General features: G+C 65.6%; 2 protein-coding genes across 2 annotated transcripts; both read left to right on the forward strand.

The window, feature by feature from the left end:
- Window positions 1-701: 701 nt before the first annotated feature.
- On the forward strand, window positions 702-2,561 carry LOC311200155 (peptide methionine sulfoxide reductase MsrA 1-like; the record flags this gene model as incomplete). The annotated part of the gene is made up of 6 exons (XM_084274336.1): window positions 702-774; window positions 1,123-1,191; window positions 1,316-1,435; window positions 1,615-1,719; window positions 2,015-2,121; window positions 2,265-2,561. The coding sequence occupies 6 exons, from the start codon at window positions 702-704 to the stop codon at window positions 2,421-2,423; spliced, it is 633 nt and encodes a 210-aa protein (XP_084130462.1). The 3' UTR covers window positions 2,424-2,561.
- Window positions 2,562-10,712: 8,151 nt separating this feature from the next.
- On the forward strand, window positions 10,713-11,987 carry ID3 (inhibitor of DNA binding 3). The gene is made up of 3 exons (XM_084274201.1): window positions 10,713-11,206; window positions 11,367-11,438; window positions 11,677-11,987. The coding sequence occupies exons 1-2, from the start codon at window positions 10,886-10,888 to the stop codon at window positions 11,421-11,423; spliced, it is 378 nt and encodes a 125-aa protein (XP_084130327.1). The 5' UTR covers window positions 10,713-10,885; the 3' UTR covers window positions 11,424-11,438; window positions 11,677-11,987.
- Window positions 11,988-17,096: the final 5,109 nt, after the last annotated feature.

Here is a 17,096-nt window from a genome sequence, read left to right on the forward strand (position 1 = left end):
CACCCCCCCCTCCGCCCCGGCAGCAGAGCTGCGGCCGAGGGAGCGGCGGGGCCGGGGCGGCGGGGCCCGGGCGGCCGCGGGGGGGCTCCCGCGCTCCGCTGCCTGAGGCCCTGAGGCCCTGAGGCCTGGGCCCGGGGTGGGACGCGGCCGAGACCCCCCCACCCCTCAGCCCCAGGGTGCTGCCTGGGCACCAGCGTGGCTGTGGGGGTCCGGAGCCCCCCCCCATCCTGCTCTGGGGGCTGGCGGGGCCGTCCCGGGCTGACCCTGGGCCCCGCCGGCCGCGGGGCTGTTAACGATTGACCGGGCACACCGGCACCCCCCCCCCGCCCCGTCGGGGTTCATTGCCCTGGCCCCGTCCGGGGGTCCCGCGGGGGGGAAGGGAGGGGGATGTTCCCGGGGCTGTGCGCCCCGTCCCCACGTCCCCGTGTGTGACAAAGCCGCGTGTCCCATCCCGTGACCCCCCCCAGTCCCTCCCCCCGTGATCCCCCACACTCCCTCCCCCCCGTGACCCTCCCAGTCCCTCCCCCCGTAATCCCCCCACTCCCTCCCCCCCGTGACTCCCCCCAAGTCCCTCCCCCCGTGACCCCGCACCTGGGTCCAGGCTCAGCCTCCTCGGCCTCCCGCCCCCACCTCCCTCCCAGTGTTCCCAGTTCTCCCAGCACGCTCAGCTCCCTCCCGCAGTCCGCGGGGGCAGCGGGGCCATGCCGGGGGCCGCGGTGCTCCCCAGCCCCACCGAGGCTCTGCCGGGCAGAACCCAGGGGCTGCCGGTAGCAGGTACCAGCGCTGGGCTGGGGGCGGCGGGGTCTCCCTGGGGACAGGGAGGTGGGTGGTGGGACCCTGCTGAGCCCCCCCTGCCTCTTCTGGGCACCCTTATGTGGGTTTTACTGGGAGGGGGGGGGCTGCTCCGGGAGTGTCGCCGTTGGGGGATGGGGTGCCCGGTCCCCAGAGCAAGGTGGCAGGGTGTTCCACAAGTGTCACGAGTGTCCAGGTCTCAGCTTCCCTTTGCTGCTGCCTGAGGGGTGTGGGGGTGGCCAGTGCAGCCCACAGGGGCTGGGTTAAGGGCAGGGGACCACACACTTTTGGGGACAAGCTGGGGGTCCTGACCCTGTGTCCACCCTGCAGGCACCCATGCCGTCAATGGGAACCCCACGGTCCCGCCGTTCCCAGCAGAGATGCAGACAGCAATTTTTGGTGAGTGGGTCCTCCGGTGCCAGGGAAGGGGGTTCCTGGCAGCCCAGGCTGCCCCCAGGACCCCCCAGCCCAACTTGCCCCTTCCCTGAGTGAGTGCAACCAGCTGCCTGCCCCCCCCCCACAGGCATGGGGTGCTTCTGGGGAGCAGAGCGGCTGTTCTGGAAGGTGCCGGGGGTCTTCTCCACCCAGGTGGGCTACGCAGGAGGCTTCACCCCCAACCCCACCTATGAAGAAGTGCGCACAGGTAACAAGGGGCTTCTCCTCCCGTGATGGGGACCCCCCCAGTGTCCCCCACACCTGTGGTGGGGTGATGTCCCCATCCAGCATCACAGGGTGTCCTGCAGCTCCTGCCTTGGGCTGGCCTGCACTCCCCTGGGATGGTCTCCACCATCCATTGGATGCTGAACCCCCCTCTCATCAAAGGACTGACAGGGCACGCCGAGGTGGTGAGGGTCATCTTTGATCCCCAGAAGATCAGCTACGAGGGGCTTCTCAAAGTTTTCTGGGAGAACCACGACCCCACCCAAGGTAGGGATGAGCTGCTGCCATGGGCACTGGCCGTGGGCCCTCCCCCAGTCCTGGGGCCCAGGTCTAGGGGAGCTAAACCCCAAACTGGCCCCAACACGGGGTCCTGGGCATCTCCATCCCTTGGTACTGGGGGTGGGATATTTCCCTCACTGAGCCCTTTAGCAGGACCCCCCAGCTCTGCAGCTATGCCCCCCCCATCTCACCCTCCACGGGTGAAGGCAGTGCCCACTGCACTGTGCCCGGTGGGGCCAGGGGGTGCCCCATAACCCCCTCCTGGGTGCTTCCCCCCCCCTAGGCATGCGGCAGCAGGAGGACTGGGGCACCCAGTACCGCTCTGACATCTACACCCTGAGCCCCCAGCAGCAGGCAGCTGCCCTCCGCAGCAAGGCCGCTTACCAGCAGGTAGGTGGGGACAGCACAAGACCCCCCACCCCGGGGGACACTGGGACCACCCTGAGGACACCAGCCATGCTGTGGGTGGGGTAGTGGGATGGGGGGGTGGGGGGCATCCAGGCTCCCCACACCCCACCGTGGGACTGTCCTAGGAGCTGAGGGAGCGGCGATGGGGGGACATCACCACCGCCATCGAGCCGGCCGCTGACTTCTACTACGCGGAGGACCGGCACCAGCAGTACCTGCACAAGGTGCCGGGGGGGTCCTGTGGCCCGAGGGGCACCGGTGTCACCTGCCCCATCAGACCCTGAGCGGCACCTCCTCGTGCCCCCCAGGCACTGCGGGGCAGGGTGGGCGCAGCAGCCAGCCCCACGCCTCACCTCCCGGCGCCTGCACTCCCCACCGCCCCAGCGGGATTAAAGCCGGGGGGGGGGTCCCCCCACCCACCCCCCCACACCCACCCCGTCCTGTGCCGTCCCAGGGGTGCGGCGGGGGGGCTCTATGGGCTGCGGGGTGGTCGCTGGGGTGGGGGAGAGACCCCCCTTCCCCACGGGAGGGACCCGGGGGTGGCTGTGCCTATGGCCCTGCCCCAGGGTGGGGACTGGGGGAGCTCAGGGTCGGTGGAGATGGGGGTCTGGGGGGGGGGGTCGGTGTCCGCGGGGATGGGGGTCTGAGGGGGGGGGGGGCGGTGTCCGCGGGGCGGGGGCTGCGCTCCCGCGCTCTCCGCCAGGGGGCAGTGTCGGGCCGCGTGAGCTCCCGCCCGCCAGGGGGCAGCGGCGGAGTGTGCGGGCTGTGCGGGGGTGTGGGGGGTGCGGGGCTGTGCGGGGCTGTGCGGGGAGTGCGGGGTATGCGGGGCTGTGAGGGCTGTGCGGGGGGTGTGGGGAGTGCGGGGTATACGGAGCTGTGCGGGGGGTGTGGGGTGTGCGGAGCTGTGCGTAGGGTGCGGGGCTGTGCGGGAGGTGTGGGGAGTACAGAGTGTGCGGGGCTGTGCGGGGGGTGTGAGGAGTACAGAGTGTGCGGGGCTGTGCCGGCTGTGCGGGGGGTGCGGGGCTGTGCGGGGCTGTGCGGGGCTTCACACCGCAAAGGCTGGCAAGAAGTTAAACCAAAGACGGGACCCTCCACCCCCCTCCCCTAAAAGGTTGTGAGTGAAACAGGAGCGAGAGACGGGAGATGCAGTTTTGGGGGGGGAGGGGGAGGGGGCGTGACAGGGCCCGAGGGAGCCTCTGGGCGCTGCAGGTGCCACACGCCAGGGACCCCCCGCCCCCCGGCCAGCCGGGTGCCCCCCGGTCCCAGGGCCGGGCTCAGCCGGGTGCCCCCCGGTGCCAGGGCCGGGCACAGCCGGGTTCTGGGTGCCCCCCGGTGCCAGGGCTGGGCACAGCCGGGTGCTGGGTGCCCCCCCGGTCCCAGGGCCGGGCTCAGCCGGGCGCCCCCCGGTGCCAGGGCTGGGCACAGCCGGGTGCCCCCCGGTGCCAGGGCCGGGCGCAGCCGGGCGCTGTCCCCAGCCCGGGGCGGGGAGGGGGGGGGACGGGACACACACACGGGGACAGTTGTTTCAGAAAGTGAAGTTCTCCGGGTCAGCGGAGAGTGAAAGAGATAAACAAAAGCCGCGCAGGTCGCATCCGGCCCCGCAGCTGCCACACGCCGCCTGCGCCAGGGGCTGGGCCCGGGGAGCCTTCAGCCTCACACCTCCTCATCCTCGCCGGCGGGGATGGGCCTGCAGAGGGCACGGGCACCCGCTGTGGGGCTTCACGGGGGAGGACTGGGACGCACTGGGAGGCTCTTTGCTTGATGGGACCCTGCAGGGATGCAGCTTGAGGAGAGGAGATGGGGGGGCCCCTTCTCGACCCCCCCAACCCACCCCTCACCTGGCACCTGCTCCGGGCGGATGGAAACTCTGTGTCAGAGGAAGTGGGGGGGGGGCACGGCCCGGGCAGGGAGGGGACAACACACCCAGCTGTCCCCCCCCCCCCCCAGCACCTGCCCTGAGGGGCTGAGCTGCCCTGGCCCAGGCACAGCTGAGATGAGATGAGTTGGGCAGGTCTCAGTCCATCCCTGTAGGGGTGGACTCCCAGCGTGGGGGGTACAACCCTCAACAGCCCCGCACTTTGTCCCTGATCTTTACTGCCCAACAAACACATTTCACCTCCTGTTTAAACCCAGCCCAGCTGCCCGATCCAAGGACCCCCTGTGAGGGACCAAGATGGGGCTCCCCATCCCCAAATGCTGGTGCTGACTCCTTCCATGCCTCAGTTTCCCCACTCAGGGTCTGAAAAGCAGCTGCAAAGTCGTGATCCAGGCACGGTCCAGCCCCTCACCAGCCCCCAAATCCCACGGGGGGGGATGCTCAGATCCTATTCCGAGAAAGCAGGGTGCCGGGGGGGGGCGGGGGGGGGGGGCCGGATGAGCCAGGAGGTCAGGGAGGGGATGCTCAGATATTTATACCAGGGGAGGTATCTGTGGGGGTTCTTCACCCAGCGAACAAAATAACAATTCAGGCAGGTTTGAAAAGCGCCGAAACCACGACAGGAAACCCAAATTGTACAAATGCAGATGTGAGTGGAAAAAGCTCTTGAGCTGGTTGCTCTGGCTTTCACCTCCGCTAAAAATAAAGCTGCCTTATTAGGGGCCGATGGGGCAGAGATAAAGCATCTTCCCCCCCCCCCCCTCTGTGTTTTTCCGTGGGGAGGTTGTTCTGTGCGGTGCCGTGGGACGTGCCGGGGGGTGATGGGGACAGATGGTTTGGCTGGGGGCTTGCGTCATTTGGGGGGAGGATTTGGGGGGGGTAGGGTGATGGGGATGGAGGGGGGGGGGTGGGTTAGTTTTTCTGGGGATGTGTTTTGCTGGGGACGGTGTGATTCGGGGCTGGGCAGCAATGGGGTCGGGGAGTGTGATGAGTTGTAACGGTCTCTCTGGGTGTAACGAGGCAGCCTGGCAAAGCCACATCCTGCAGCACAGCAGGACCCGGGGGGGAGGAATTTGGGGGCCTGAGAAAGGGAGGGATTGGGGTGGGGACACACACACACATCGACAAAACCCCCTCCTGGGTTCTGCCCACCCCCATGAAACCTGTGCTGGGGGGTCCCCTTCCCCGTGCCTCAGTTTCCCCTCTCCAGACCTTCCCAGGCAGGAGCACCCCACCTCGCAGTTGGGGAGGGGCGGGGGGAGGGGGGAGGTGGGGGCTGCGGTGAAGGCAGTGCCGGGTGCCTGCTGCCCGGCCCCCCCCCCCGCCCGCTGCCGCAGCCCGGCCCCGGGAGGATATCGTGGGAGGCGGGAGGCGCTTCGCTTGCCACCTCGGTGGTGGCAGCGGGGCCCGAGCTCCTCTGAGTCACCAGTGTCCCCACACCTGCAGCGGCCGGGGGCAGGGATGCTCACACCTGCAGCCTTCGCGCCTCTCCCCAGGCCCATCCTCCTCCTCCTCCCCTTGCAGGGGAAATGCTGGATGCAATGAGGGGAGGGGGATCCGAAGGGGTAGGGGCAGAGCAATTGGGGGGGGGGGGGCTGAGCGCCAAACTGTGGGTGTACCCGCGGTGGTGGTACAGCACCCACGGGCTGGGGGCACACTCACGTGGCCATGGACTCCCCTCAGCCCCTGGGGGGGGGATGTTTTAGGGAGGGGGAGGGGTGTCGCATGGCACAAACCGTGCTTACCCCATGGGCAGCCTTGGCCCTTTTGGGGCGATATGGGGGTGTGATGCTCCAGCCCCCCCCCATATGCTGAGGATGCCTAAAAAAGGTTGGAGTGGGGGATAAAGACCCCCCCCAAGGGGTGCAGATGGGACACAGGGAGGGGGCTGCTGCAGAGTCAGGCCCGAGGTGGGGGTCTTACCCTGAGGGGAGGCCGTGAGAACGTGGCTGGGGCCGGGGGGGGGGTCGGAGCGGCGCAGGAAGCGCCGGGGGAGGGGGCACCGCTCCCGGCTCCCCCAGATGCGCCCGTGAGATAGGGCGGCAGGAAGCAGCTGCGGGGAATCCCGGCGCTGGGAACGGCCGCGGCCGCCCGCCCGACACCCCCACGCCTGTGGGACCCCCGGCCCCGCTGCCCCCCGGCCACCCCCCTCCCCTCCGCAGCTGGGCACCGCCGGGGATGCTCTCAGTACCCCTGCCTCTCGGCTCCGGGGGCGCTGGGGGTGCCCAGGATTTGCCCTGCAGAAGCGGCTCTGCTGCCCCTGGTGCTGTGGGGGATGGAGATGGAGCCACGGCTCCTGCTCCTGGCTGCTTTGGAGGGGAAGGTCTGGGGAAGCTGAGGCATGAGGCTGGCCTGGTCTGGGGTCATGGGCCCCCTCCAAAGGGGTGCGTGTGCTCCTCTCCCTCCCCTGGGTGCTCTGCACAACACAATGCACCCCCATGTTCACTCTGGCCCCTAATGATAACCAGCAGGCAGTGCCCATCCACCCGCAGCCTGCAGGCTCTGACAGGCAGGTCAGGCTCCCCTGGAGCAGCTCCAGGGCACAATGCTCCCTCCCTGCCTCAAGCGCAGGGGGTGGGGGGGGTCCCTGGGTCTAATCCCCTGCACAAACAGCTGCACATTCCCCAGGGCTGGATCCAGTCTCCTAGTGACAGGGCTCAGGGATGGGGCTCACCACCCCTTTTTGGGTGCCCACTCCCTGCAGTGCTGCTCCTTGCCCCCCACCTAGTTTCCCCCCCCCACCACCACCATTTCCCTGGACATCCAGCCTCATGCAGAGCACAGACAGGAGCCTCCAGTGCTGTCTGACTTTTGCAGCAGGTCAGTGCTGGGCAAAGGGGTAAACTGAGGCACAGGGCAAGGCAGGTGGTCTGGGACAGGCTCCTTCCCAAGCCACCCTGCCTGGATGTTCTTCTGTCAGCCTTGTGTCACTGAGGCACGTCCATCCAAGTCTGACAGCTCCAAATATAACCCTCTTTTATCTCAAAACACCCCAAAAACAGGCCAGGACATTGTAGGCCAGGTCAGGGCGGTCACGGTGACCACAGGGAGCCCAAGGGAGGTCGTGTTTGCCAGCTGTGCCTTTGGGCACATCCCACCACCATGTCTGTCCCTGCCTGTCCTGGACCTGATGCCCAGCTGGGAGCACTGGGCCCTGGTGTGAGCCAGGACCCCAAGGAGGAGCGTGGTTACCAAACCTCACCACAGCCCAGCCCAGCGTGGCATGGGGCAGCCTCCCTGCTCTGGGTGCCCTGGGGACAAGGTGGGAAGGAGATTTCAGAGCCGGTCTGAGAAGCCACAAGTTCAGCATCCAGCCGGGTTTCTTCTGCAGCACCAGAAGCCCTTGGATCACTGCTGTGCTGTGCCATGCTGTGCCACGCTGTGCCATGCTGTGCCGTGCTGCACTGTGCCATGTTGCACAGTGCTGTGCTGCACCGTGCCATGCTGTGCCATGCTGTGCCATGCTGCACCGTGCTGTCCCATGCCATGCTGTGCCATGCCATGCTGCACCGTGCTGTGCCGTGCTGCACCGTGCTGTGCCATGCTGCACTGTGCCATGCTGCACCATGGTGTGCTGCACCGTGCCATGCCATGCCATGCCGTGCCATGCCACCGCCCACGCTGGCTGCTTGGCTCCACACCCCTCCAAAAGTCGATGCATTCCCTCAGTGGCCCGGCTCTTGCTCCCACACTGTGCCGAGTCGGAGCGCAGCCGGCTGGGTCCCCCCAGCTTCCCTCCACGCCGAAGGATCCCGCGGGCCTCCGCAGATCCCAGGGAGACGGATTTATACCCCAGCTCTATCCCGAAAGCGAATCCAGATGACCCCCGGGAAGAGCCCTTCCCTTTGTAGCTGCCTTGGGCGCTCTGCCACGTCTCCGTTCCTCCCCTCTCCCGTCCAAATCCCTTCCCTGCAGCCAGCGCTTCCAGGCAGCCTCTGGCTTCCAAAACACAAGAAATTCCCCCCAAAAGCGCCAGCATCGGGCCCCCCACCCTGAGATCTGCGGGACCCCCCCCCCTCGCTTGTCCTCCCTGCCCCGCGGCAGCCGGGCTGGATCCGGCCCTTCCCGCGCGTCCTTCACATCCTGCCACCTGTACCGATTTATTTAAGGAAAAAGGAATCTCAGACCAAACCCCAGCCCGAGGGGGGGAGTTCTCTTTTTATTTTGGGGGGAGGGTGGCGGAGTGGGTGTTTGCAGCTGCTTGTGACACCCCCCCTCAACCTCCCCCCCCCCCCCCCCCCCCCCAGCCGCCGGGACCTCTGCAGATATGTGGAGGGTGGAGGCAAATCCCACGGGATTAACGACCCGTCCCGGGAAGGGGGAAAGGTTGAGGTGAGCGGCAGCCGAGCTGTAACGAGGGGGACACACACACACGGGAGGTATCTCCTGGGGGGGCTCACCGAGCCCGGTCACCCCGAGCCCCCCCAGCTCCCCCCACGCCACCGCGGGCGCTTCTCCCCGCGGAACCACCGCGGCACCCGCGCTCCTCCCCCCCCCACCCCCCTTTTCCCTCCTCCGTGCCAAGAAATCAGCCCCCAGCCCCCCCCCCCCACCAGCCACGGAGCGAGGACACCCCACACCCGGAGAGCTGGGGGGGGGGGCACCCCAAAAGCTTGAGCCCCCCGAGATATGACCCGAAGCTGGGATAAAGAGCAGATTGCGACCCCCCCCCATCTCATACCCCCCCCTCCGGGACCTCGCTCCCACGCTCGGGGCACCCCACGATAACCCACCCCCCACCCCCCCTCCCCGAAATTTCGAGGCGGCGCTGATTGGCGGCGGCGTGGCCGGGGAGCGGAGGGGGGGGGGTGTGTGTGCCGGGGAGAGGGGGGGGGCGGGGGGGGGGTTGCCTTGGCCACGCATCCCTGTGTGAATGCATGACGTGCGCAGGGCTGGCGCCAGGCTGTCTGGGGCCGGGAGTTAGATCAACACAGCTGGAGGGCTCGCGCCACAGCTGGGCAAAGGCAGCGGGTCCCGCCGCCCAGGCAGCGCCTGTGGGAACCGCCACCAACAACCCCCCTGCAAACAAAAGCCTGCGCCGCCCCCCCACCCCCACACCCCCCCCCCGGCAGCCTTTCAGCAGGGGTGGTTCGCCCCTCTACACCCCCCCCCACAACCCTTGGGGAAGTGGGGGGTGGGGAGGGGGCGGCATGGGAATGAGGGGGGTCGGTGGAGAGGATGATGTTTTGGGGATTGGGGGGTTGTTCAGCCGGGTAAAAAGCACTTCGAGGGGTCGAGAAGGGGTTTTCAATGGGTTGGAATGAAAAAAAACACCCAATTTTTCTTTTTTATACTTTTATCTTTCGGGGGAGCCCCTGTCGCTCGCCCGGAGCAGGTTAATTGGTTAATTTGGGTTATTACGACTCTTCACACACGGGCGATTTCCCAGGAAATTCGTGGGGAGGGTGGGGGGAAATAAAACAAAAACCCAACCCAAAAAATGTTTGGATGCTGCTTGGAGAGGGGGGGGATCCTGGGGTCATCGAGCAGCTCTCAGGCTCGGGGAGAAGGGGGGGCCCAGGCCCTTGGATGGGGGGGGTGCAAAGGAGTAAAACAACCCCCAGCACCACTGAACTGGGATTTGGGCAGATCTGGAATAAATTGCTGCTGTGGGCAGGCGTAATTCGGTCCAGGTGCATCGCCCCCCCCCTTCCCTCACCCGCCCCGCACCCCTATTAGCTGGGACCCCCCGGGGCCAAGCAGGGTCCCTGGGTGTCCCCCACCCAACTGGCTGTAACATCCCTTTCCCACACTCACCCCCCATAACCAAAACCTATGGAAATTCCCCCAAAACAAGATGGGGGGGGGGGAGCAGCGCCCCTTGATTTTAACAGGGATTCACAACCTGGGTGTTGCAGGACTGTGCCCCCCCCCCTGCCCAACACTCTCCATGTGCCACCACCACCCGCTGCCAGGACCCCCATGGGCACCAGGCACCCCAGATCCCTCCAGCTTTGGCCTTGTAGAGGCAGCGATGGCTGGGGGTGGGGAGGGTGGGGGTGCTGCCTTCACCCCCCCCCATGTCACTTCTACCGAAATAACTCCCGTGCCTATAAATCTCTCCCCCCCTCTCCAAAAAAGCCCCCCCCCCCCAAAGAAGAGCCGGGCTCCAGGCCTCTCCCGGCGCTGACCTAAATCTGGTTTCTCCATCGTAACCTCAGTTTTACCGCAATTAATTTTTTTCTGCTGGTCACAAGATAATTCCTGACGCCAGAAAGTCTGGAGGTCAGATGGGAGCGGAGCGGGGAACGGGGCGGCACTAATTCCCTTCCGAGACCGGCCGGTAAAAGCGGGGGGTGCGGGGGGAACCCCATCGTCCTGCCTAGAAAGAGGGGGACCCTCTGGGATGGGGGCGGGGGGGGGGCAGGTTAAAAGGGGTTGGGGTGTCTTGTGGGGGGGTTAAAGGGGGAGATCCCCCAACAAGAGGGTCCGGTTATGGGGTGGGGATGGGAACCCCCTGATCGTGTGTGTGTGTGTCCCACCATGGGGGCACCCCGGCCACCGAGGGTCATTTGGGGGGGGGGATGCGGGGAGGGGGGGGGGGGCTGGGATGGTGCCTCTCGCTTCATTGAGATGCGGGGGTGGGGTTTAGCGCCTCATTTGCATAAAACGCGGCTCATTTGCATGCGGGGGGCGGGGTCCGCGGGCTGCCCATATAAGAGCGGCGGCGGGCAGCCCCCTCCCAGCGAGGGCCGAGGGTTCGGGGCTGGCGGGACGTGGGGCTCGGTGGTCCAACCGGCGGCGGTCCCGGTGCTCGGAGGTGCCAGCAGAGCTCCGGCTGTCGCGACACCCACCGTCACGACCAGAGGCGTTTCTTCTTCTCCTCATCCTCACATCCCCAGCCGAGCTTCCCCCCCGCACCCACACACCATGAAAGCCATCAGCCCGGTGCGGTCCGTCCGGAGCTGCTACGAAGCCGTTTGCTGCCTCTCGGAGCAGAGTTTGGCCATCGCCCGGGGGAGCAGCAACAAGAGCCCGGCTCTGGAGGAGCCCATGAACTTGCTCTACGACATGAACGACTGTTACTCCAAGCTGCGGGAGCTGGTGCCGGGCATCCCGCAAGGCACCAAGGTGAGCCAGGTGGAGATCCTCCAGCATGTCATCGACTACATCTTCGACCTCCAGATCGTGCTGGAGGAGGGGGCCAAGGCCCGCGACTCCTCCGCCGAGGCCACCCTGCTCTCCCTTAAGGTAAGAGCCCCTTTGGGCTGGGGGTGAGTTGGGTTGGGGGGCACACGTATGGGGTATGGTGCTGTCTGTGTTGAGGAGGGTCTGCTGGCGGGGTGGGGAAGGGGGGAGGTGTGGTCCCCCGGCGCTGGGGTGGTCCTGAGCCCTGTCCCCCTCTCCGCAGGCGGCTGAGCTCGCGTCTGAACTCTGCTCCAAAGACGAGAGAAGTTTATGTCACTAACGGCTCCTTCATCAGGTGAGTGTTCCCTCGGTCCCCCCAACCCCCACTCCCAAGCCATCCCTCGCCCCCCAAGCACCAGCATCCCCGGGTTGCGACACCCCGGACCCCCATCTCCCCCCACTTCTGCCGCCCCCCATCTCCCCCCTCCCGTCAGCCCGCAGTTACCACCCAACTAATGGTATTTTTCCCTCTCTCCCCCCCCCCCCTTCCTCCTCCTCCCCCCGCTCTTCTCTCCCCTCCCGGTGCCAATTAGCAAACAGGCAGCGAGTGTCGGTTCCTGGTTCGTTATCAGCCGGAGGTAAATAGCAGCTTCCTCCGTGGCGCCGGGCTGTCTGCGACCTGCCGGCCCCGGCATCGCCTCCCCCGGGCACCGCAGGCGGGGCGTCCGACCCCCCCCCGTCCCTCCAGCGCCAGCACCCCGCAGCCCGGCGTGCAGCACCCCGGCTTCAGCAGGACTTTGGACCCGAACCCGGATGAGACACTGTTGATAGACTGGCGGCCAGGCGGTTGTCTGTATATTTTTGGATTATAGCAGCGAGTCCTTTTTTTTTCAAAGGTGTTGGATGGGGATGGGGATGGGGATGGGGGGGGGGGGGAGGGGGGAGAATTCAGGGTTGGGGGGGGGTTTGGGGACCGGGGGGGGCTGGGAATATCCTCGAGTATGAACCAAACTCTCTGGGGCTGCGGCCTCGTGTATTGTGGAGCTCTATACTAGAGTATAACGTTTGTACCTTTTGTGCAGGAAGGTGAATTTCTGCGAACACGCCTTGTACTTGCTTTATAAACTTTTTATAAAAGTTACCGTTTTTACATAATAAAAACGTCGGTTTTAATCCTTTTTTTTGTTTTTCCCATCCTTGGGATGAAGGGAGCTGGGGTGGTGGTACCCAGAGGTGGGAGAGCAGAACCCTGGGGTGGGGGAGTGGGGTGGGTTGGGAGCCCCCCTGAACCCTCTCGATTGTAACTTCTAGGGTTACAGTAGGAATCTGGCTAATTGTTTAATAGCTTTGAAATGTCAGCTCAGGTATGGGAGGAATTAACCCTAGGCTGTCGTCTCCCAGGCTGAGGTGTCTGCCAGCTATTTTGGGTGCTGTTCCCGCTTATCTGATATGGAAGGAGTGAAGACGCTGCGGAGCCCCGGGGACCATCTGGAGGTGTAGCTGGAGCCCTGGGAGGGGGGGAAAGATGCTTTTTCCAGGCTGCTGTGCTCTGCCTTGGGAAAAAAAAAGGGTTGCCTGATGCCCCGGGGCTGGGTTTGAGCTGCTCTGGGGCTGACAGGGGGGTGCTGCTCCCCCAGGACCCCTTCCCGAGGGAAGAGGAGTTCCTGGACTCTTCATTTCAGCTGCTTTATTGCAGTTCCCTGGGTGGCATCTGGCCTGCACACCCCTGCCTTGCCTGGAACCCCTGGGGGCTGGGGGGCAGCACCCTGGGGAAGGGCTGTTTGGGGCAGAAATGCCTTTCCTTCCCTCTGGATTCATGCTGTGGTTTGCCTTTAGCCCCGCAGCAGATGCGACCCGCTGGCCGGCTCAGCTGCGAGCCCCATGGCTGCAGCACAGCTGGGCCGGATCCTGCTCCCTGGGGAAGGTGCTGGCCTGCCTGCAGTCAGGGTCAGGCCTGGCTGCTCTGCCTGGGCTTTGAGTTAAAATCCCCCACCTGGAGCACAGTCTTCCTCATCCCCTGTGCCAGGCTCTGGCTTCACAGCTGGGGGGGTTCAGCCATGCAGTGTGGGTGCTCACCCCATGGCATTGGGGTGTCCCTGGGGTGCTCCAGCATCCCAGTGAGCTGGAAGGGCCTGGGGGCTGCAAGAAAGGAGGAATGCAGGAAGGGTTTTGGGACACAGGATGATGCCAGCCTTCCTCCATGTGCTCTGGTTTTAGCCCACATCCTGCTGAGGGCTGGTGTGAGTTCAGGGTGCAGCTGGCACCCACCAACTGCTCCTTGTCCGTAGGCATTTCCACAGGGAAAAGCAGCACATGGGGACAGCTGGTCCAACAGGATCACAACCCCCCTGGGAACATCCTTCCTTCCTCCTGGCCTGATGTTCCTCAGGCTCCCTGAGCACAGGTTACCCTCTGGCACCCAAGGGTGGGGTGGGATGGGATGGGGTGAGCAGGGTTGTCCCAGCAGGGTGGGAGGAGGGTGGGGGTGTCTGGCTGGAAGCCACCGCTGCTGGGAAGGGATTCCTGACAGCTAAAGATGGGCTTTTCCTGTCTCTTGCTGCATTTCAGATTGGGGGAGGGTAAGGCAAGGGGTGGGTTAGGGGGGAGCATCCTGTCCCATCCTTGATGTCACCCCGGTGTCCTGGTCCTCCAGCCGTGCTGCTGCTGCTGTGCCAAAGGGATTTAATTGGGATGGGGGGGGAAGCACCCTGGGAATGAGCTGGAGGAGGTGGTGGGTCTCAGTAGCTGCAAAATGGGGATCCCCATGGTGTGAGCACCCCGGCTTGCAGTGGTGGTGGACATCCTGGGCTTGTGGGAGCCGTTAACGATCCCAGTGTGAGGCTGGGGTTACTGGGAGAAGCGGGTGGGAGAAACCAGTCCGGCTGGAGCTTTTCAGATGTAAATAGCACTGGGGAGGCGCAGGGGGACTCCCAGCCTGGGGCAGCGGGGGTGACCCCCTGTCCCTGTCCCCTCGCTGGGGCGGGAGGGGGGGGGTCAGGGCAGGGGAATCCCTGGGCCAAATCTGGGGCCACAGCTCCCTGAGGGCCCCGGGTTTGGCAGGGTGAGAGTTTGGCACCGGCTCCCAGGAAGCCTCCCTGGGCCATCGCCGCCTCCTCCACGGCCAACGGCTCCCGGCGCCTTTCCTGGAACAGCCGTCCCGCTGTTCCCAGGCCCCGGGGATGGCTGGGGGGGTGGTGGGGGGCACAGACCTTGCCTGGACCCCCCAGCCTGGGCTGCGGCACGGTGCCGGCACACTGCAAACCCTGATTAAAAATAACAAAGGGGGAGGATAAAACACAATTAAAGAAGCTGCTGCTGCCCCGCTGGGGCCGGGTTTTCCTTGCGGGGCAGATGCGGGGCAAGAACCCCCCCCCTTACCCCTCCCTCGCCGAGCATCCCGGGCTTTGCTCCCGTCCGTCGCTTCGGTGCACAAAGAGGATGGGGCGAGCGGGGCAAAAACCCCATCAAAACCTTTTTAACCCCCCCCTCCTCACCAAGGAACCCCCCCCCACCCCCCACCCCCGAGGGGTGAAGGCCGGCGGCCCCCGCCGCACGCTGGCCGGGCCGGCTCGCTCGGCTCTTGGCAGCAGCCGGAGTCTGATGCAATCGGGGCGGCCGCGGCTCCCACCTGTATTTGCCATTGTGTGCCCGGAGCTGTGCGCAGGTGTTTGCTGGCGCCGCGCTGTCTGAGCCGCGCTTCCCTCCGCCTCCTCCCGCCGCCGCCCGGCCAAGGCCTGGCCCCCGCCCCCCCCCCCCCCCCCGCTCCCTCCCTCCCTCCTCTCCCCGCTCCCCGCCAGCCGCCTCCCGCCCGGCACGGACGCGGCGCTGACGCGCGTGGCCTTGGGGCGCGCTCCCGCGTGGGGCCGGGCGCACGTGGGGGGGGGGGTGTGCACATGCGTGTGTGTGTGTATGGGAGGGGGGTGAGCACACGCGTGGGACGGGGGGTGTGAACGTGTGTGGGGGGGTTGTGCACACGCGTGGGGGGGTGTGCACACGCGTGGGGGGGTGTGTATGTGCACACGCATGTGTGTGTGTATGGGGGGTTGTATGCACGTGTGTGTGTGTGGGTTGTGCACACGCGTGGGGGGGTGTGTGTGTGTCCACACGAGTGTGTGTGTGTGTGTATGGGGGGGTTGTGTGCACATGTGTGTGTGTGGGGTGCACACGCGTGGGAGGGGGGTGTGCACACGGGGGGCTTGTGCACACACTCGTGGGAGGTGTGTGTGTGTGTGTGCACACGCGTGCGTGTGTATGGGGGGCTGTGTGCACATGTGTGTGTGGGGAGGTGTGCACACGCGTGGGGGGTGCACACGCGTGTGTGTATGGGGGTGTGTGGGTGTGCACACACGCGTGTTTGTGTATGGGGGGTGTGCACACACGTGGGATGGGGGTGTGAACGTGTGGGGGGGGTTGTGCACACACGTGGGGGTGTGTGTGCACACGTGTGTGTGTATGGGGGTGTGTGCACGCGTGGGAGGAGGGGGTGTGCACACACGTGTATGTGTATGGGGAGTGTGTGCACACGTGTGTGTGGAGTGTGTGCACGTGTGTGTGTGTGCATGTGTGTGTGTACATGTGAGTGTGTGTGTGCACACCCGTGTATGTGCACATGTGTGTGTGGGGTGTGCACACACATGTGTGTGTATGGGGGTCTGTGTGCACACGTGTGGGGGGGGTGCACACGTGTGTGTGTATGGGGGTGTGTGTGCACACGCATGGGGGTTGTGTGTACACATGTGGGTGTGGGTGTGCACACATGTGCACAGATGCCCTCACGGTGCTGTGCACTGACACACATCCCTGTGCACGCTCACACACATGTATCTGCACTCACACACACACACACACACACACACAGTGGGTCAGGCACACGCGTGTGCACTCATGTGCTGGGGCAGCCATGGGCACACGAGGTACACGTGCCTCCGAAACACGCATGTGCACAGACACGTGTGCTAATCCCCGTGGGCTGCAGTGAGGGTGCAACACACGCACCCCTCAACAGGGGCACACACACACGCGTGTTACACACACACACACGCACAGCCCAGCCACTGGGGACACACAGCTCCACGCGTGTGCACACACACAGCACCCCAGACCCACACACGCAGCCCTCCCCACCCCCGGGGCCGTGCCCCAGCCCTCCCCAGGGGGACCCCGCGGCCCTTCCAGGCTGCTGGCGTATGTTGGGCTCTGCTGGGGATGGTGCCCAAACCAGCCCCACGTGGGCTGTTGGCTCCATCCTGCCCGGCGCAGGGTGTTCCCAGCACTGTCCACACCCTGCTGCACTTCCCATGCCAGCACCGAGTAGGGAAACTGAGGCAGCACTGAGGTTTCCAGTGTGGTGAAGGGGTGAACAACCCCCAGCCCCCCTCACACCCTTCTAGAGGCCCCAGGTTTCCTCTGGCACCCTCCACCCAAGAGGCTCCCGAGTGCTGGGCCGGGAGGCCTCATCCTGCAAACTGAGCCATGGTGCAGCTCAGCACCGCCTTGGCTGGAGCTGCTGTGGTGCTGTGGGACTGGAGGGGGGGGGACGGACTATTCCTGCCCCGTCCCTTTAACAGGGAACAAACAGTGTTGCCCCTCCCCTCATTTTACAGGTGGGGAGAGTGAAGCCCCCTTCCCACCACCCTCCCAGCATCCTGGCAGCCATCCTGCTTGCTCCTGCTGGCCCCTCACCTTCCCTGTCCCGCGGGTGACAGCGGGGCTCCGTCCCACAGAGGGAGCAGGGGTCCCCCTGCACCTGGAAGCAGCCCCCAAATCCACTGGGGGTGGGGCTGCAGCCTGGAGCAGAGGAAGTTTGTTACTGGTGGGGGTTTTAATTAACGAGGGGGTTTGGAGCACAAAGCTTTGGGATGGGCTTGATCACCTGGAGAGACCTGAGCTGCCAACACCCATGGGGACCTGGTGGTGGACCCATGGGCTCTGCTGGGGGATGGCCCTGGCTGTGGGTGAGGATGGGGTGATGGGGGAGTGTTTGGGGGATGGATGAGATGTGAGGAAGGTCACC

This window comes from Gallinula chloropus, assembly GCF_964237585.1.
Source record: "Gallinula chloropus genome assembly, chromosome: 22".
Taxonomy (NCBI): domain Eukaryota; kingdom Metazoa; phylum Chordata; class Aves; order Gruiformes; family Rallidae; genus Gallinula; species Gallinula chloropus.